Source organism: Acanthochromis polyacanthus, chromosome 16 (genome assembly GCF_021347895.1).
Source record: "Acanthochromis polyacanthus isolate Apoly-LR-REF ecotype Palm Island chromosome 16, KAUST_Apoly_ChrSc, whole genome shotgun sequence".
Classification (NCBI taxonomy): domain Eukaryota; kingdom Metazoa; phylum Chordata; class Actinopteri; family Pomacentridae; genus Acanthochromis; species Acanthochromis polyacanthus.
In genome coordinates this window covers 30,218,198-30,239,498 of record NC_067128.1, presented here as the reverse complement: position 1 = coordinate 30,239,498, position 21,301 = coordinate 30,218,198, and the positions used below count along the sequence as shown (strand labels likewise).

The following is a 21,301-nucleotide window of genomic DNA, read 5'->3' as shown; positions in this document are numbered from 1 at the left end:
GGGCCAACGCTCAGCTTGAACATTGACCTGGATGTTGATGAATTGCAGTAAGAACAGACAGGACACCCCTTTCTACAGATGGGGGTGTATTGGTGCTGGATCTCTCTCCTCAGTCTCTGTAGCATCAAGTATTAAACAGCTTGAACTGAACCTCTGGTCAGATTCACAATCTCATTTAAGTCTTTGTTCAGATATTTAAGCACTGAAAGCATAATTTTGCCAATAGGTTGTATTTAAATAAAGTTTTATACTGTTTCATGGCATTGATTGTCTTACAACTTTTGCATCTTTTGGTCAAAATAGAAAAATAACTTCTTTGATCTCAGATTTTTTTTTTAACTGCTCTCAGGTGATTGTATAAACAGTTACTGTCAGACTCTATTTTAGCATGTGTGCAGTTTGCAGCCATGAGTGTAAGACTTAGCACTTGCAATTCAGAGTAATTCTTGAAGCAGTAATTTGCAAAAAAAAAAAACAGACTTCTTCCATGGCAGATTTTGCCATCAGAAATGGTAGCTGTTGCTGACAGAATTTAGCAGCTCATTTTAACTAGCTAATTTATATTATTTCCAAATGCTGGTTGGGAACTGCTGCTGACTGGCTCATTTTAAAAATCAATCCAATTAGAGGCTGTAGAATATGCACCTGCTTGGTTGTGTTTGTGCTTAAAGAACCCCTGCTAAAGATACATGTTCAAACAGTGAGCATCCTCACTAGGAGATGTTCCATTTGACCATTCAACCCAAAAATTAAAATTCAGGAACATCAAACAAATGCTTGGCAAAATAACACACAGATTAGATTTATACTTCCTTTGTCTTATTTTCGGACTGAGTGTGTTAATTTTATAAGAGAAGAGGCTTCAAAAATGAATACCATCTTATGTTTTTGGCAAACATAGTGCTACTCAAAGGTTGACAAAGTGTCATCTTCCCCAAATCCAATAAGAGCAGGACAAATGAGCTAGCATTAGTCTAACTGCTTTCTTACAAGCAGTTAGATTAGAAGATCCATTCTCAGTATGATTCTCATATCTGCACTTTAAATTAAAGGCTGTTTCTTTCCTGGGACTTTGACATCTGGAGTTCTGTCATCGTAGTGACTTAGCTGAGCAGCCAAGAGAAAATTTATGTCATTCCAGAGACAACCTAGAAATTACTAACTGACCTCATTAAGGGTGAGCATATCAGAGGTATTATTAGGGGCAAATACAATATATACATTAAAAGCGATCCTAAAAATGTTCAACTCTATCACAAAACGCAGCTTAAACTTGGTTTGTCTTAGTAGTCTTGTTGCAGCGTTGTGGACAAACTGATTTTTACAGCCTGTATATCTGTGGAATACAGGTAACCTTTCTTCATACTGATTTGTACCCATATATGTTAAACCTGTATTTCTACCCTTTTTATCTTTACAGCCTGCAGTGTAATCCTACTGATGACACCCAGACACTGTAATAACAAGTCTGTTGTGCTGCTTGTTTCCTGGATTTGGGAAATGAGTTTAACGTCTGACGTTTAGAAGATCACACATCATTAATGCAACCATAAATTTAACAGCATTCTCTATGTCAACAACCTAAAAAAACACCACAGCCAGTGCTGACTACTATTTATGTGTGACTGTTCGGGGATTTTCACTGTGTATCATGTGCTTTGTGTTTTGTGTTTTGGCACGGTGAACCAATTTTCCACAGGAACATGAACACATGGCATTATATTGTGAGAACTACAACAATAATACATGTGCTGCTGTGCAATGCTGATTGTATTTTGACCAGCTGTATTTGAATATTCTGGCAAGGTGCCATGACGAGAGCTTAATCCAGGATAAAGGAGGCAGAGTTTCATATGAAACATTCCTCTTCTCAGGAAGAAGGAATGCAGGGGTAGTTATTTATTTTTTTTGGAAAGCTAAAATGACAAATGGGTTCAGACTAAAAGGGAAAACATCAAACGGAAGAGAAGAAAAGAATAATAGAAGATTAGCTGAAGTTGGTACGAAGAACACAGTTTGAAAAGATGATGGTTTGGATATCATTGCCTCTAGACCACCTGGAAACTGACTTTACTGACAGTAAAGGAATCTTAAACCAAATCTGTATATTTATTAGAAGAAAATATAAACAAACACAATGTGAACAAGTCATAGATTTACCAAGTACTTTCAACTGCATCTTGTGGTCTTCAGCTGCTTTTTTTTTTAGACTGTTAGGTGTGTGGAAGTTCTGGAAAAGCTACAAGATAGACTTTGAGATTTTTCTCCATTAAATACATACATATTTAATAAATTACAATCTGAGTTTTCATGCACAATCTCTAGCAATATTTAAAAAAGAAACATACTTCACATGTAACATAGGATCCAAATAAATTTGAATATGAAAATCTTCAAAAAAATGTTTTCATGTGGCGAAGGAGATAAGGAAAGATTACAATATATATTCACAACATTGAATGGAAGCTTCTCATGTATTACTGGAGTTGTTTTAATCGGTAAACACTAACAAAGCAAAAATGAAAGACATGCACCTTAGAGACATTTTGTTAAAGAAAATCGTTCCACCTTCCAGGCAAATGATTTGCCAAAGTTTGGGTAAAACTGTCGTGCTTGTTCAAAATGTAACTGTATTTTATTTCAGCCTTTAATGACCTTTGCTGATGCTCCATCATGATGTAAATCTATTATACAGTAAATCCTGAACAGAATCCTGACTTTAGACCTCTGGGGAAAAAAAAAACAAAAAAAACTGCTCAGCCTTTTGTGTGAAATTGATATATACTTGGCAACTTTGGATCATCACGTCTGGGTTATTACTGCCTTCAGAAAAATTTGGCTTAGGATACGCATGTGATGAACACTCTTTACATGTGCGAAGTTTGTAATCATGTTACCTCTGATATTATTTGAATGGAGCATACTGCTGGAGGTAATGTCAACAAACTACACGTACCAGTAAGAATAATAAAGATGTAAGTTGTTCCGCCCTAACAGGTGCAGCAACAACAGTCTAATCTCAATCAAGCATTGAGTTTACACGCTTACACAATAGTGAGAAGAAGACCAGTCAGGCAGAATAAGTAGAAACACCTGCATAGGCGAGCCACGTATGTTTAGGGCTCACAACTCCTTCCACTTCTCAAGTGTACAAAGTCTGTATAAATGGACCAATAGCATCTGTAGTTGCATATTAGAAACATAAAGCAAGATTATCATGTAAAAGTTTTAAAATATGAAGAAATTTATTTTCTCTAAAGAGTGTGGACATACAATTGAATTTTCACATCAGATTGGTCCTGAAGATGTTGCTGTGTGCAAAATTAAACAGTTGCAGTTCAGGCCAATGATGATTAAATGCCATAGCCTCGAGCTTTTATATACACTACATTGTCTAATGTACTTTATTTGTGGGTATAATTTTAATATATTAGTCAGTATTACCTTCTTACAGATAACATACCTGCCTATATTTCATCCAGTAGGTAAAGAGAAACTCTTACCAAGCTCTTTATTACAGAATGGGTCCAACAGGGAGCACAGACAAATTGATTTTCACAGCTAAAATGTTCAACTCCCTCCATACAGTCAATGTTTTTGTCACTGTTCTGTAAAGATTGGTCGTCTTAAATCTGTGTACGTCAGTTAACCTTCAGATTTGATGTGAAATTTTAGATAAAACTGGTCACTTTTTGTCACAGCTCCAATAGTATTTTGAGCAACCTCTTTTACAAAATCTAGGAGAAAAAAGGAGTATGAATATTGAAATTGATGACCGTATCATAATCACATGGCAAGCTTCTCTGCAAGTGTCCTGAGTATCTGTATTGAGGAATTTTGATACAAGAAAACTTTCACAGGTAAAAAAGCAACCCTACTGCAGTGCGATCAAACGGATCTTTGAACATGTATTTTTACATCTCAAAGAATTCCCTTGGTAGTTTCTACAACATAAACCAACACAACAGTAAGATGTAACCCCGGTACACCATCTGCCACTGGAAAAAAAGCAAAATACATTTCCACAAGCAGACCCTCAATCGGTCTTTGTGGATGCAGCAGAGGCTCCTCGCTGGCCTGAAGCCCGCTGTTTACCTGAGCTCGGCTGGTGGCATCCTTCCAGCCAGGCCCACTGTAATTCAATCTGCAGACCACATGAATGCAGAGCCGAGCCGCACCCAAACAAAGCACGAACCCGCAAACGCCACGGTGATACCAGTAGTGTAATGCAGCTTGTGCTTTTGTGTGGGAATACACACACATCTGTAATTAACTTGTATTTACTCAGAATGATTACAGATTAACAGATCATCAGGTGTTTGAAGTTTGAAGGGTTCCCTCCTCGCTGACATCCTGCTCCGTCATTCTCCCAAATGCACTTAAGCGAAGACCATTATGTTGGATGTAATGTTCAGGATGTCTGCATGTGTTCAGAGCTTTCAACTTAATCCTCCCACTGAATATTTTGTTCTAATATCACCTGGCTGCTGAAAGAAGGAATATCCCGCTGTTGGTTTTAATTCAGTCATTTCATGCTTCATGGTTAAGCACAGAGCATGACTGCATTCCTTCACCACAGCATGTTAGTCTCATTTTACGCAAAATATATTTCCTCACTTAATAGCTCAGGTTTTATTTCATCGAGCAGGGTTTACCGCAGGAAATCGGTTAGCCGAGGTGTTAAGTCGCCACATCCTGACACATTTTATCCTGAAATAACTTTGACTTGTAGGTAACAATATGCCTCAAAGTGTAGTCACGTTTGTCAAATATATGGCATTTGCTGTGTGAAGAGGCTGCCTCTTTTGCCTCTGCTCTCTTCCCTTACAGGATACATTTTTGTGTTAACTCTTCTGATGTAAACTGTGTTAAAGTAAGATCCCGGTCTTTTTTCCTAAATGACACAGTGACCACATGTGCATTAGTGCTACTGTCAACACAACTGTGGGGAAAATACTAAGATTTCTACTTTTTTTGAGTTTTGAGAAGCATAAGTAATGCTAGATGCAATGGATTGGAGTTCATTCACAGGGATTAATCATGGTTTGGATGCAGCTGTGAATGTTGATTTGATGCAGCTATGGCTTCTACCTTTGGAGGCCTTCTGTTACCTGAACCTACATCCTTAGGGAAGAAATTTAGGGTAAAAACGACCCGGAATGCAACTCACATTTACTTTTATACTTGGATAATGTACAGAATTTTTTCTTGCTTATGATTTTGACTGTAAAATGTCAAGAAGTACTAAAAGATGTTCATCATAATTTCAAGCTGTCTTGCCCAACAATCCATGATCAAAATTTATTCCATGTAATATGATTATTTAAATGAATTAAAATAGAAAACAAGCTAAATCTTTACATTGGAGAAGCTAGACCATGGACTAGTTGCTGCTGCTGGCAAGCAAAAACTTACTGAAGTGAAATTTTAGGACCTTTCTAATTACAGTTTCTCTGAAAATTTTTGAATATAAGCCCACATTTTGACATATTCTACACTGAGATTTTGGAATCAAGCTCTGAACAAGGACCATTATTGTAATTTTGCGTATAAAGCTCATAGCATTCAAGAATTTCTTTAAAACACACATTTCTGTATCTAGTAACTCTAGCAACAGTTTATATACATGTTGCTGTTTTTGTAGTACAGTTGAAATTATTTCCATTGTTTTGGAGTGGAAGCAGAAATGCACTAAAAACTGATTCCATCCACATGGCTAGATACTACTGTAAGCAAGTAAATATGCATTTGTTTGTGGTAAACATGAAAACAATCCTTCCCAAAGTTAAGTAACCTTTGCTTCAGTGCCCGCCCACAGGTTCTTATACTGGGAGGATGCTTGATTCAGAGTTTATCCTGATCCTACTAGGATCACATGAACAGCTGTGCAGATTGTGCACTATTCTCTTAAAGCGTGGATTAAGGACTTGTTTGTTTTTGGTTGACTCATTACTGCGATGGATCGTCCTCTGTAGCAGATTGTCTTCAGCCGCGCCACCAGATGAGTGACTTACACGGCAGCAATGTCTGACTCGGAGGATTGTGTCTGTTGGGCAGCTGAGGTGGAGTTTTCTAATCGATTTTCTCTTTCCCCTGGGGAGTCGATGCTGTTATGATGTGCTGTTTAGTTAACTGGGCTGTGTTCTGTGTGTGTTTTGTGTTCACAGTATGGCAGAAGCCCCCTGCACTTGGCTGCCTACAAAGGCCACATTGAGGTCGTGCGTATCCTCCTCAAAGCCGGCTGTGACCTGGATATCCAAGACGATGTGAGTAGACGATGCTTCGGACAGTGTCCCGCTTTGCAGCCACTTCTCGCTGACTCTGCAGTCCTGACTGATTGGCCACCAACGGCCGCTTCTCTTTTTGCTTCGAGATTCTGTGAAGTCGAAACAACCTTTTTAACTTTATATGATCTCCATTTAACGCTAACGTAATTGTAGTCTGATGGCCTCCAGCGGCCTTGAATGGGACTCACTGGACTTCCCACTGGTGGGTCTGCCTTCAGGATGCAAGTCCTTCTATCCCACAGACAGCGATAACGCAGATCTCTGGCACTGCCAAATTCACTCTCTGTGGTCAATGAGCTCTGCAACAGGCTGCAGTACATCCTCCAGGACTGGGGGGAGCAGACTGAGGCAGGAGGAGGAGGAGGAGGAGGGGAGAAGACAGTGGAGGAGGGCTGAGAAAGAGCCTGGAGGATCAGGGAGAGTGAAGGAGGTTAGCCAAACCTGCTCCTACCGAGTCAACGGAAATCTGTCTCCCCATCCTTCCTTCCCCAAACAAACTCCAGTCCTCGACCGCTGCTGCTGCTGGCTCGGCTCAGTTCTTATCTAGCTTTTAATGACCCTCTTATCCTTCTTCTCCCTTCTGTTTCTCATCTTCAACTCATGGAAATCATTTCTGCTTCTTCCAGCGCTCTCGTGTCTAACCTGCACTACTCACCACTAATCTGCTCTGTGTGCAGGCATTCCATTTATGGCTGAGCATAAATGCAGGCTGAACCTTTTTTCTGGGTTTGCACGCTCACTGCTTTAGTTATGAGACCCACAGTGAACTCTTAGATTAACTGCCATAGCTGATGTAACACATTAGCACGATAGCCGCTGTAGTCTTAAGTAGCTTGGCTGGGCTTGGGAATACTTACAAAACAGTCAACATTTAAAGGGATAGTTTGTTTTTGGGGGGAATTTTGCACTATATTAAATAAATATAAGGTTAGCTTAGTTTTATTATTGATGTCTTTGGGATCAAATGCTGTTCAAATCAGTGGTAGGAAAACACACCTTCTGCTTCACTGAGTGTTCAATAATTCATGCTGTGCCTCTTATTAACCGTGTTCTGTGGCCTTATCATTTGGATCCACTGTTTCTGCAATGGTGCTGCTGGGTGCATAATGTGTAGCTGTTAAGTTTATATTAGAAACTTCATTAATTGTTAAAGTTGCACATCTTCTGAGCAGATTCATTCTTAGGCCATTTGAACTGCATCTTGAGAAATGTAGACGGAAATTTAAAAGCAGCTTTTGGTTTTAGGGGGAGTAACATGCTCGCATTGTTTCATGAGGAACTCTGTGTTATTCCATTCAGGGCTTCAGTGCAGAGCCTCCACTCACAGTTTAAGTGGTCAGGTGTGGTTGATGTACAAGCTGCTATTTATCATGAAACAGTCTGAGTACCTAACTCCCCCACAAAACCACAATATAGTAATTTTACGGTTTTGTATACAGACTAAATTGAACAATGTGTTAATCTGTGAGTTTTGGAGGTGTTATACTTTTGATCTTTGTGCTTAGACTAACCACATCCTGACTGCAGGTCTGTAATCGGCACACAGACAGGAGACTGATAGTCTCAAAGAAAGAAAGCATTCCTCTTCATGTTAAGCAGAGGAATCTTTGCAGCTACATCAGTTTTGACAAGCAGGCCAGCTATCCATGTGCGAAAACAAAGAAGGGTGCATTTCTTTTGAGCATGAATCATATCTTTGAACTCCTTGCTGACATATAAAACACATCCACCCATCTGTGTGTTTCTTTTACTCACAGTGAGCAGGAATAAAACCAGAATCCCACCAAACCAAACTATTCCTCCAAGAGAATGTCTCACCTCTGGTTGACGAAAATCTTGTATCTCCATGCCAGATTTTCAACAACAAAAATACACTTTAATGTGAAAATAATACATTTTTAATAACGATTTGTGAATCTGTGTTGCATGTAAACAATCCAAGAACACTGTAGTGCAACAGCATAATAAAATATCAAATTGGGGCTCCAAGATTTTCACTTGACGGAGTGGATTTTTCTGTGGATCTGTGCTGATTGTCTTGTCGTGTTTCTCAGTGTTTGTTGTTTCACAGTCAGTACTGTGTGCTTGTGTGCCTGTTGGCAGGGGGAGCAGACGGCTTTACACCGAGCTGCCGTGGTGGGAAACGGGGACATTATCAGCGCCCTCATCCAGGAAGGATGTGCACTGGACAGGCAGGACAAGGTGAAGCACACACACAGGGGCTGATTGAACCTCTGTTAGGGTCAGTCAGGGGAATACAGGGAATTTTAAGGCCATCATAATGACTGCATTAAAGCATCTGATAGAGCCACAGAGGAACAAGTGGGTTTGTAATCTGCTTAATCTCAGTGCCTCATGAAAAAGTAGAGTAGCGCATTTACAGTCACACAAAACAGAGAATCAACCTTTTCACAAACTTGGACCAATAGCGGCTGCAAACACAAGCTCATATTCTACATAGCTGTTGTTGTATTTTATGTCAAAAATGTTTACATGCTGAAAGCAGTGCGTCAGTAGAGTATTGTAGTTGGTACTTAATGGTGTGGTAGTGACTGTACAAACATAATCCAGCCAGTAATGCCGTGACAGATTTAATAAAGCCCTTTCCCCCATAATTTCTTTACAGTTGGTCACATACAAATGATTGCTGTTTCTACATAACTGCGTCCGTACATCCTTTGTAAGTGGGAATGCTTAAAATCCTGCATAAGTCTGGAAAATTTGTAGAATAACGGCAGGAGTGTGTACTAGCTCTGCAGATGTTTGGGCAAATGTATAAACAGCATTTATTAATGTGTTTTGTTTCAAAACTGACTAATTATAGTCACCAGATTTGCACAGCTGTACACTAATACAACCAAACATGGATGAAAAGTAGAATTTCAACAATGACTGTTTACTTTATATCTTTAGAATGTAGAGCTGCAACTATTAACCAGTAAATCGGCTACTATTATATTAATTAGCAGCTCTGTTTGTAATCATTTCATTGGTTGTAATGCATTTTAAAGGAAAAGTCAGATCATTTTCTGATTCCAGCTTATTGCAGTTAAATATTTTCTGCTTTCTTTGCTCTGCTGTCACAGTAAAACAAATATCTTTGGGTTGCAGACAAAACAAGATATTTGAGCATGTCAATCTGGGCTTTGATCAGTATTTTTCTCCCAAAACTTACCAAAAAGTTAACTGATTAACTGAGAAAAGAATTGACAGATTGACAAAGACAGTAATTAGTTGTATCCCTTATTTAGTGATGGATTGACATAGAATGTTTCGCGAGAATTAATCAATCAAAAATCAATACTTGATTTTGACAGTCACAAAAACATTAAAACCTGTTGTCACATATTGTTGGACCTTATTTGGATTTATAAAAGATGCTAATGCACTATAACTTTAAAGCTGTTTAAACCAAGGCTTCATTTGAAACAGCTTTATAGCCTGTTATTTTGAAACACCTGCAGGAAATTGTCATTGACTGCAGCTCAAAATGTCAAAGTGGGAGCCAGCAGAAATAAACACTGAACAGAAACTGAACGGCATGACGCCGCAACCAATGGATTTTATCAGTGTAATTTTTCATTATGGATTTATTTTATGGATCAAAGACCAAACAAAACAAAATCTTAATAACATGGTAAATTGAGGAGAGTAATCTTCTTGGGCGGTTAAAAAAAAAAAGAACAAAAGAAAGCACCAGACACAATACCAAACAATAAAATGAATCACAAATTACATAAAGAATAATAATGCCTAACATGTAAATACAACAATAATTAAAGATTTCACTGTGGATCTGTGAGCCTTTTCTGTAAATAAATCTTACTCGACTTCTAGAACAGCTGGATGTGAAATTGGTCAGCTGTTTCACAATGTAGATAAACAGAGCTCATTAATTGGAGAAAGATTTACATAAACGCACACAAATCTTAGTAATAATTATGCACACATGAAGCAGCTTCTGTTGTTCTACTCTGAAGTGTACCAGCAGCCGTATTACCCTTTTGAATATCTCACAGCAACACGAGTTCATTGGCTCCTTAAAAGCATTTCTAAGATTTGCGTTGCCATAGTGTCTCCTGTATTGTTCTCACTGTTCATTTGGATTTTTGTCTTTTTTTTTTTTCCATCAGGATGGAAACACTGCTCTCCATGAGGTGTCGTGGCACGGCTTCAGTCAGTCTGTCAAACTTCTGGTGAAGGCTGGAGCCAACGTTCACGCCAAAAACAAGGTAACTCTACAGTGAAATTTCCAACTTTCTACACCTATAGACTTTCCTTCAGATGTCATTCAGTGCCTCCTTTACCTTTAAATGCAGTTTACCTCAAAATAAAGCAATTAGTACTCCCATAAGTCATTTGAAGCTTCTAAAAACAAAACATTGTTTATCTTACAAATGAATTGTTTGATTCATTGTGTTGTCACTTATTGTTGTTTGATTGATGCTACTGAGACATTTGAGTGCTTTCCCATCGTTCCACTATATTTAGCATTCATTGGCTTTATCATAAAAGTATAAACAAGTTGTAAACTCAAGATGATACCTGTGCACTCTTTCTTGCTTTTAGTCTCCTTGCTGTCAGTCAACTGCAGAAAAATTCTGCAGAAGATCTATATATAGTCTCACTCCTATGAGGCTTAAAGATTAGTGACATTGTTCACTCAAAACATTCCAAGCTTGCGAGCTTATTTTAGCGTTTTCAGCCCCATTCAAAATTGTTCTATTTTTTTTTTTTTTTTTAAGCTGTATTTGACTTCTCTGGAAGAATATGTATTCTATGAGCACAGTGGTTTACATTTAATTTTGGCAATTAAGATACCTGACGTCTAAGAGGAGTTACGTGTCACTAAATTACAATGCAAAAGATTTCTCCTCCATTTAAGGTTTAATTCAGGATTAATAGATTATTCTTGAATCAATAGATCTTTATCAATGCAGTGTTTCTACTTTCCTCTCACTGACTTTCTCCAACTTTTTCTCCTTCTGTCTTTGTCTTGTCTCATTTATTTATTTTTTTCCTTTGTTCCTGCTGTTCCTCATCTCATATTTCTTGCTCCGTCTTCTTCACTGCCTCTCTTTTCGTTTTTACTCCCACTCCTTCTCTTTGTCTCAGTGCGGTTTGCTGCAGTAGAGTGATTGTCAGATTAAGGGCAAAATATCCAAACACTGTGAACCAGAATACAACCATAAAAATACATGCATGGTGTGTGTGAGAGCAAAGAAACAAAAATGAACTCACAGTAAACACTAACAAATGATGTCTCTGACTCTCTCCTCCTGTTTCCAGGCAGGAAACACGGCTCTTCACCTTGCGTGTCAGAACGGTCACGCTCAGAGCTCCAAGGTTCTGCTCCTGGGAGGCTCCCGGCCGGACAGCAAGAACCATGTAAGTTTTCAGCAGGGCTGCTTCAATCAGTGGCAGCAATTAATGAGATGAAAACAGAAGCAATGTACGCTTCTTCAGATAAATACACAAGACATTTTCCATTTGTTTGTTGTAATGATGGCATATTTAAATACCACTTGATCTTTGTCAGGATACTGCTGCTTTCAGTGAAACAAAAAGAATGCTTTAGTTCACTGTAGCTGTGAAATCAGGTCCAATGTGTATTCATTTAAACTGCCTATAGTAGTTAGTACAGCCATGGAGTCCTTTGGTAAACTGGTGCCATTAAGCTGCATTATTCATGCTTAGAGTGTGACTGGGTGTAAGTGAACAGTGCTTGTAGTGACATTTCCCCAGAAACTTGTCAGACTCTGCAATTCTCTCTATTTGGAGCTACAGCAGCTTCTTTGAACTCAATCTTTTGATTTTCTGGCCCACAGCTTTACTGTTGTGTTTCAGTGTCGCTGCATCATCAACCTCCTATTTGCTTTTTTGTTTTTTAACCAAAAAAGCACCAAATGGCAGACAGGCTATAAAGAATTAGCTGCTAAACACAGCTTTTAGTATGGCTACAACTAACAGTTATTTCCATGAACAATTATTGTATTGATTTTTTTTCTCAGTTAGTTTTATGTTATTATATTGATTACTTTGAACTATAATATGTCACAAAATGTTGATGAGTGTTTTCTCAAAACCCAAGATGATGTCCTCAAACATCTTCTTTTATCCACAACCCAAAGATTTTTGTTTTACTGCATAAAATATTACAGAAACCGGAAAATACGCACATAAAAAAAGTGATCAGAGAATTTAGTCTTTTTTTTGTTGAAAGAAATCACTTTAACCAAGCTAAAGAGAGATATTTTCTTAAGGAGCTAGTAGACAGAGGAGAGCAGCAAAACAATATCAAAGCCCGACAATCACTGAAATGGAAGGAGTCCAGATAAACTAGATATCATAAATACAATGCTTTTTAAACACTTTTTGGTTGTTTTGCACTGTCCCTGTTATGTGATATGGGAGGTCTGTTTTGACCTGGGTGAGGGTCAACAGTCACAAAGGGAGGGATGCACATGCACTAAACAACAGAGAAGCTCAAATTCTAACACACACACACACACACACACACACACACACACACACACACACACACACACACACACACACACACACACACACACACACACACACACACACACACACACACACACACACACACACACAGAGAAGGAGTGTGACTTCATTGTGTATTCCATGATATCTTTATATAGCATAATGCAAAATTTATTCTGTTAAAGTTTTAAATATTGAGTTTTCAAAAATAAGTGAGACTGAACAGTCCTGCTTCTTTAAAGAACTTTCTACTTTTAATGGCTCCAAAGTTTGATGTTTATAAATGTCAGATCCAACATAGCAGTCCCGTCATTGTAGTCCTTCATTCCTTTTCTCGTTCTGCTTCTTTGCAAGTTTTTGGTTCCTTGATGTAAAATGCTGTTTGAAAACAAACTTTTATCTTGACTACTTCTTCGCTTGCTCACATTGACCCGCGGCTTTGAAATCCAGGATGACGGCCTGCTCTCTGCAGCGCTCCGCTGCTGCGGTAGTGTTGACACGACACAGTCGTCTCTTAATTATGAAACACTCTGTGGTACATTTGCACTTCAAACGTAAAACTTCAGCCTCGTGGGGAAACTGTTGTTACTCAGAATAACACAGACGCAGGAGGAGTTTGTTGTCGGTGAGTCTGAGCAGCAGACAGCCTAAGATGCACTGTTGTTGCTGATTGTTAAAAACTTCACTCATGTGCTGACTCTCATTGAGGAGCCTTCAATATTTAAATATGAAGCTGATGGCAGAAGGATGCAGTAGATGCTCAGTCAGTCAGTACCTGGAAGAAAATGGACCCAAATTCTTGAGAGGGTAAAAGAAGACATGAAAGAAATACGTTTAGGCCAATTTTAATTATTAGCAACAACTTTAAAAGGATTTCTGTAGATTTAAAACTGAATATGATTTCCAGCTGTTTTAGTAATATATTAGATTTGCACATTAATCATTTATGTTGAAAACAAGAAATACCCATTAGAAAAAAACATCTGGAATTGCTTTTGCAATCTGACCAAAAAACTCATGTTTCCAATTTACAATTACTAATGAAACTGAGAAAGTAGTTTTCCCCCTAGTAATATTTTTGATTTAATAATGTCATGATATTATAATAATAGTACATTTATTGGATCAATTTTAATTGTTTCCACAAATATGAGTGATATTGTGAACACAGATATCTGGCTTAGATGAATCCAAACAATGCACCACATTTTTACAAGTCTTAAGCGATGAAAAGCATATTATGAATTTCTACTCCACAACCAGTCAGAACGTTGTTTCTTGTCTACTAAGACTGAGAAATTCTTTGCGTACAGCCTTTTAGATCATTTCATTCAAAATGTGTTTGCATTAAACTGTTCTGTCGGTTCAGGAGACTTTTAATTTAATCAAACTGAGAAAGTCTTCTGCTAATATCAGTTTGTATGTTCGTTAACATGTAAGTTTTGGCACATTAAATCAAAAACTTACTTGCAAACGTCAGTATTAGAGTAGTATTAGAGTTAATACAACACTGCTAAAGTTAGTACTGGAAGATTCTGTTTACGTTATGTCTTGTTTAATTCCATTTTTTTCAGTTTTGATGTAAATGAATGATTCAAATAAGTTCATTTTCATCATTATGCAGAATTCTGCCTTTGAAACGCATCTTATAAATGTAACTGAATGCTTCATTTTAAAACTTAATAGAAAAATTGCTCATCAGTTACTGTTTATTCCAGGGTGGGGACACATGTCTTCATGTTGCCGCCCGCTACAACCACATCCCTATGATCCGCATTCTGCTGGGAGCCTTTTGCTCTGTTTCTGAGAAGAACCTGGTGAGTTATTGGCTGTCAAGATACTTTGCCACAGGAAATTCAAGTGGGATCCATTTGCTACAATTTACAAATACAGGGTGTCACAAAAAAACGGGAACTTTTTAACAATCCAATAAAACCAAGAGTGATGGAAGAAACATATTTTATTCATAGTAATTGAAACCTTAAAACATGCCATTTAAGAAACAATGATGGAATTTTCTTTTTTTAAAAAATTACTTCCTGTAGATGGCGTCCTCCTGTACGAATGCATTCTTGAAATCTGCTGTTGAGATTCCTCATTGACTGCTGCAACATCTCAGCTGGGATACTGTGAATTTCATCCTGAATTCTCTGTTTAAACTCATCCAGAGTTCTTGGTCGAGTCGTGTACATTTTACTCTTGAGATAGCCCCAGGTAGATTTCCAGAATGCATTCGTAGAGGAGGACGCCATCTACAGGAAGTAATTTTTAAAAAATGAAAATTCCATCATTGTTTCTTAAATGGCATCTTTTAAGGTTTCAATTACTATGAAAAAAAATATTTTCTTCCATCACTCTTGGTTTTATTGGATTATTAAAAAGTTCCCGTTGTTTTTGTGTCACCCTGTATTTTATATCTGGCTTGGTATGGTGACAGGTTCATTTTTAGAGTCATTCACCTATGTGACCTGAGGAGAGAAACATTCAGTTTTCTTTTTTATTTCAGACATAGTTTGCTCAGAATTGTCCTTATTGTGATGCACCCCAAATCTTTTCTAATTTACAGTAGTCACGCCAGGCCAACCCACACTTGCATAAAAAGCAACAGCATGCATATTGCCATCACAATATAAGCTAAACCTTTGGCTCTTTAGTCTTAGTTTATCGATAGTATTTAATAATTTATATATATGGAGATGACGGTAAAATAAATTAACAACTGGTCAGCTTGACAATGGATGTTTCACACTGATTTGTAGATATATGCTCTGCACAGTATATTGAGATTTTAGATTGAGTGAAGTTAGTTGTGCTCTCTTGCAAAACAAGTCTTTAAACTTTTACCATTTATATAAGCTTAAACTCATGCACTTCATAGATCTGATGTCATTTGTTAGTAAGAGCCTCCTGTTTTTCACTCGACATTCAAGCCTCTGGTTAATGCGTAATGTTGAAGTGAAGCCTTAAATGTTTCCAAAAATTTTGAGTAACCCCTCTCACCACCACCTTTTGTCCTGTGACTCCACAGGTTGGCGACACTCCGCTACACGTGGCCGCTGCTCTGAATCATAAGAAGACAGTACGTCTGCTGCTGGAGGCTGGAGCAGACAGTCGCATCTGCAACAACGTGAGCGCCTGCAGCCTCGTTTCTACATCATTATGCTCAGAGGAAATGTTTGTGCACTGTGCTTTTCTTCATCTTCAAATCAGCACATATTTCTGTTGGAAATTCCTACAGCAGCACGCCGTCTCTGCTTCCTGCTGTCTATTTAAATCTGCACTTTCAACATTGTGTTGGTAGATGCAATAGATAGCAGCTTGTACACCATTTGAATTTCAATCTAGAAAAATCTCCTAATTTAATGCTGGTGCGTTACATGAAACACACCAATATTTATTACCTAGACTGCTCAGATACCAAATCAGTGAAGTGCCAAGATGAAAGATGTTCATTTCCCACACTGTAATGAAGGAAGGGTGAGTGTGGGGTCAGTGAAATTTTGGGTGCAAAAGTTGTCTATTGCAGATTTACTTGAAACTGATGAAAAAGTGTCTGAAAATAGAATAAATGCAACTTTTTTTCACCCTGCTAATACAAGTTGGGTACAAACAAATACTAAGTTTGTGTATATCCACCAGTTTCCTGGCACACTCTCAACTTGCACTAGATTTTTATCTTTTTAAAGTCAAAATGTCACAGAAAAGTTTTTCCACTTTGCTGAGGTCACAAAAAATGGCAGCAGCTGAAAACAAGATTGGTGTGAAATGATGCTTAAATTTCAATCATGTTTTCATGCATTTTCTCCATTTAATCTCTATTTAGCCTGAGATTTGATTGTTTTAATTATATCAAAACATCTTGTTTTCTCTTCTTTTGCAACAGTTTAATGACACCCAAATGGAAAATTGCCCTTAATATGCAAATAACAGCAGTGAATGAATTCATTTTTCTTAAGATATGTTTTAAATTTCCATTAAATTAAAGTCTTAGCTACAAAGAGAGACAGAATAACCTCTATGGTAATGTTAACATCAGCACTAAAAGGTTTCTTTCCTCGTATAATCTTCATTAACTGGCCTGCAGATGGTCCAAAATTCAGCTGCAGCGATGATGACTGTTACCAAAGTTTACAAACACAACACGACTCTCTGCTTTGGCATCCAGTTTATTTTCAGCTTGAAATCATGCTGATTGCTTTCAAGGCTCCTAAAGCAAAGAAAACAACTCATCTTGTATCACACAAACTTATTCACCGTCACCCAGCTCCTTGGTCTCTCAGATCTGACAACAGATCTCTCTTGTATGTCTCACAGTCACAACTAGAGTTTTTGCAGTTTTTTCTGGATAACTGTGGAACCAGCTGCTGTTACGTAATAGATTTGCTCCCTCTGTCTCGGTTTTTAAATCGAGACACATTTTTGTTCTCTGGGGTTGTCGGCCCACTAATCCTTCAATCTGCTGTCATGTCTGTAACTCTCTATTTGCTCTTTGTCTGTTATGTTATTGATATGGTTGTCTTTGTGTTTTCTGGGTTTTACTTGATGCTTTAGCCATGTTTAAACGTGCTCTAGGAATAAACGTCACTCGCTTACTGTACACAAGAAACACAGAGCCAGTGTTTACATGTATACAATGTGGACACTGTTTGGAAAAAAGCTCTGTTTAGGGGGAAAAAATTAATTTTAAGTCTCGACAATGGGATGAAAGGGAAACAAATAGGTACATCTCTACCTAATTTGACCATAGTATCTATGTTTTGTATGTCTTGACTCTGTATTTGTTTGCTTCTGCAGGCAGGTCAAACAGCTTTGGATCAGGCCAGAGACCACAACAACCCAGAAGTTGCTCTCCTCCTGACCAAAGCTCCGCAGGTAAACTTCAGTCTGACCAGTACAAGCGTCCATATACAGAACATGTACCCTTAAAATTATAACTGTCAGCCAGATCGCCAAAGCACATGACGGTATTTCTTACACATTGCATCAGATAATATTGACGCACTCAGGTGATGATGTAGTGTTGCATCAGCTGTTACCTTCAGCTCTATAAGCAAACTCTGCACGAGTTGAAGTCTTGAAGGGTTGTGTGAGGATGATGCCTGGTGAGCTTTTCATTTAAAAAGAGTGACTAAAGCAACGTGAGAGAGAAGCATTGTATTAAGATTGCAAATTCTCGTTTCAGAATATTTTTAGAGATTGCTTTGCCTTAACTATTAATAAATATAGATTTTTTTTTTGCAATGCTAGTGATTAATGTAGCATCATCGTAAAAAAAAACTTTGAAATTCCTAGCTGATGCACTTTTCATGCTGCTTTCATAATATGATGAAATGTGTGGTGTGGTATTTTTCCTTTCTTGCCTTTATTTGTTGCATTGAGCAACTAGAGGTTGCGTTTTTTTATATTGTTCTCCCTGACATTTTAAATTCTTTTCTGAGCAAATTGATGTGATTTTATAATCAGAGATCTGGTTAAAGAGATTAAATGTGTTAATGCTTTATTGCATTTGCTATAAATAAAATAAGTAGCTGTTCTCAGTATGTTTTAAAAGATCAAAGATTTTATGACCGTCTTGTTTAAATTCAGTAAAATAGAGAAAGCTAGGATCTGTATCAGAACTTCTGAAGATACGACAATACAGACAATGTTTTGGACAGTCAGTAATACTTAGATAAAGACAAGAAATAATTCAACAAATGATCTGAGATAATGTCTGTTGTCTGGTAGTTAAAGAAAAGTTTTACTAGAATATAAACAGAATTAATAAGACATTATGTACACCGACTGAAGGATAAAGACTCCTCTGTATATCATAATAATAATAATTATGACATTGTCAAATACAAGATCTGAATGGGAGACGGGTAGAGCCTTAGGATGCTCATTTTGTGTTGTTTATTTTAAAGAACCTACAAATTTTATCAAAGGATGTTGCAGTTGCATAAAATACTCTCGTGAAAAGCTAATTAAATTTTGTAATTACTTTCAGATTACTGCTGACAACTCATTAAAGTTATTAATTAAGCTGTTAATTTGATTATTGTTAATGACATAAAGCTGATTGTTCTTGCAATCTAAAGGCATTAAAACCAGGAAGATATTAGTCTTTTACTGGACAGTGAGCTAATTTATTGTGACCTTTGGTGTGGATATAAAATGACATCTACAGACAGTCTTTTGTTCATTAATCCTTCTTAGTGATTCCAGTTGTGATTCCAGACGTTGTATCTTCCTGTGTGTGTTCAGGTGCAGAGTTTTGTGCGAGGCAGGAGTGTGAGGAAGAGGAGAGACAAGCTGAAGGCAGAAGGCAGAGCTCAGTCGGTGCCCAGAGATGAGATGTTACCCTGTAAGGTAAATACTGTCAAACCACTAAATGCAGAATCCAGCACAAATAAGAATAAATAAATCAATGAGAATCACAGGACAAATAAAACATTGTAGTTAGTAAGGAAATCAATACTCTCTAAACCCCAAAACCCACCAGCAGTTTTGGGAGACATTCTGTCTTTACAAGATCACAGAATTCGCTTCTTTCATCAGAGCAAGAAATTAATAAGCCAAAAAGAATTGCCAGGTTTTGAACTTTCACGATGGCTCATCTGTGACGTACTGTTTGATTGGGGAACTCCATCATCAAAATCACACGATTCTACATGTCTTAATTCAAAATGCTCCAACCAGATTCTGTAAAAAACTGAACTTTCTGCTTTCTTCAGTGGAACCATGAAGCAAGCAGTGACTCAACTGGGGCCAACAATCATGTAACCTGAATTCAGGGACTTTTCAGCTGAACTGCAGGATGTGTTTACACAAATTAGAGGAAAAGTCCATCCATCCATTCTCTATACACCGCTTTATCCTCACTCGGGTCGCGGGGGTGCTGGAGCCTGTCCCAGCTAACAATCACACCTATGGGCAATTTAGAATTAACCTCAGCATATTTTTGGACTGTGGGAGGAAGCCAGAGCGCCCGGAGAAAACCCAAGCATGCACAGGGAGAACATGCAAACTCCATGCAGAAAGATCTCAGGCCCAGGCCGGGATTTGAACCGGGGATCTTCTTGCTGCAAATTGCTAACCACTACTCCACTGTGCAGCCCCTAGAGGAAAAGTATGGAAACAAATTAAAAGTGTAACACCTGTGGGCACTTAGAAAAAATATTGTACATGTTTTTAATATTATTTCTTTGTCAAATAAATAATTTAAAAATTCAATTTTAATTTTTTTATGGTTTTATAACTTTATTGGTTTTATAACTTTATTAAACTGCACAGAGGACATTTTGAGTTCTCTCTACTTCTAGTCATGGTTGTGCTGTTTCCATAGAGGAGCATGACTTTATATTGCAAAAAAAAAAGCACACAGTGAGCACAAATGTAGCAGGAGCAGAAAACACTCAAGCTGCTTGATGTTCAGAATGTCATCAAGGATCGCTTGTAGATGGACTGAAAAACTAAATTGTGAATTGGCAAATTGCACAATTGCTATTTCCATCCATCCATTCTCTATACACCGCTTAATCCTCATTAAGGTCGAAGGAGGGCTGGAATCTATCCCAGCTGACTTGGGGCGAAGGCAAGGGACACTCTGGACAGGTCACCAGTCTATCACAGGGCTGCATATACAGACAATCACATTCACACCTTTGGGCAATTTTGAATTATCGGTTAACCTTAGTATGTTGTTGAACTGAGGGAGGAAGCTGGAGAACCCAGAGGAAACCCACACATGCACAGGGAGAACATGCAGAAAGATGCCAGGTCCAAGCATGAACCGCGGATCTTCTAGGTGTTAACCACTGATCCACTGTGCAGCCCAACAATTGTTATTTGTTTGCTTTAAATTTATTTGAATTTTCATTCAGTTTTTGACTAATAGGAATGACTTTCTGTTGGAGATTGCGTGTAATTTTATGCAACCATCAGCAGTTCTGTTTTGTACAGAAGGTTAAAACCTCTGTGGTTGAAGCTACTGTACCAAATCCTCTGCCTTTTTCCTGGGAGTGTCGCTCTGTAAACAGGAAACCGGTTCACTCACACACCAGCTGCCCAAAGTGGAAACCTCTCTGATCACTCAAATTGGATTACTTTTCAAAACACTGGTGTGTCTGTGTGTATATTTTTGTTTTGGTGTGTCTTTGATTGGATGTCACCTTACCTTGGTTACTTTGACAGGAAACATCTATTCATCTAAATGCATACATTATACCCTGTGTGATAGAACACACTATAGGCATGAAAGCTGCTATTGTTTGTGTTTTATATGCAACCTGAAGCTTTTCCCTTACTCCTCTCAAGCAGCTTTAAGCTCAGAAAAAGCATCTTATTCCACATTGCCTGACTGTACATACGCTTCATTCACATTGTGGAAATTTTTAAAGCCCGAGATACCCGAGATATTTTCGATGCTGTATGCTTGGTTTTAGACACAAAATACATGTTTATTGGAAACCTTAACACCCGCTGTAGATCTTTCTCATTTAAATTGTTAAGATTTTTCAATTTCCCAA

The 21,301-nt window shown here is 37.9% G+C and overlaps 1 protein-coding gene across 1 annotated transcript in view; it reads left to right on the top strand.

Annotated features, from left to right (window-relative positions):
* Positions 1 to 21,301, top strand: part of ankrd6b (ankyrin repeat domain 6b) — a 55,141-nt gene that overhangs the window by 25,100 nt on the left and 8,740 nt on the right. Inside the window, 8 exon segments of the mRNA XM_022191821.2 lie at positions 6,168 to 6,266; positions 8,391 to 8,489; positions 10,421 to 10,519; positions 11,577 to 11,675; positions 14,510 to 14,608; positions 15,820 to 15,918; positions 17,586 to 17,663; positions 19,038 to 19,142. Coding sequence (XP_022047513.2) covers positions 6,168 to 6,266; positions 8,391 to 8,489; positions 10,421 to 10,519; positions 11,577 to 11,675; positions 14,510 to 14,608; positions 15,820 to 15,918; positions 17,586 to 17,663; positions 19,038 to 19,142 — 777 coding nt within the window.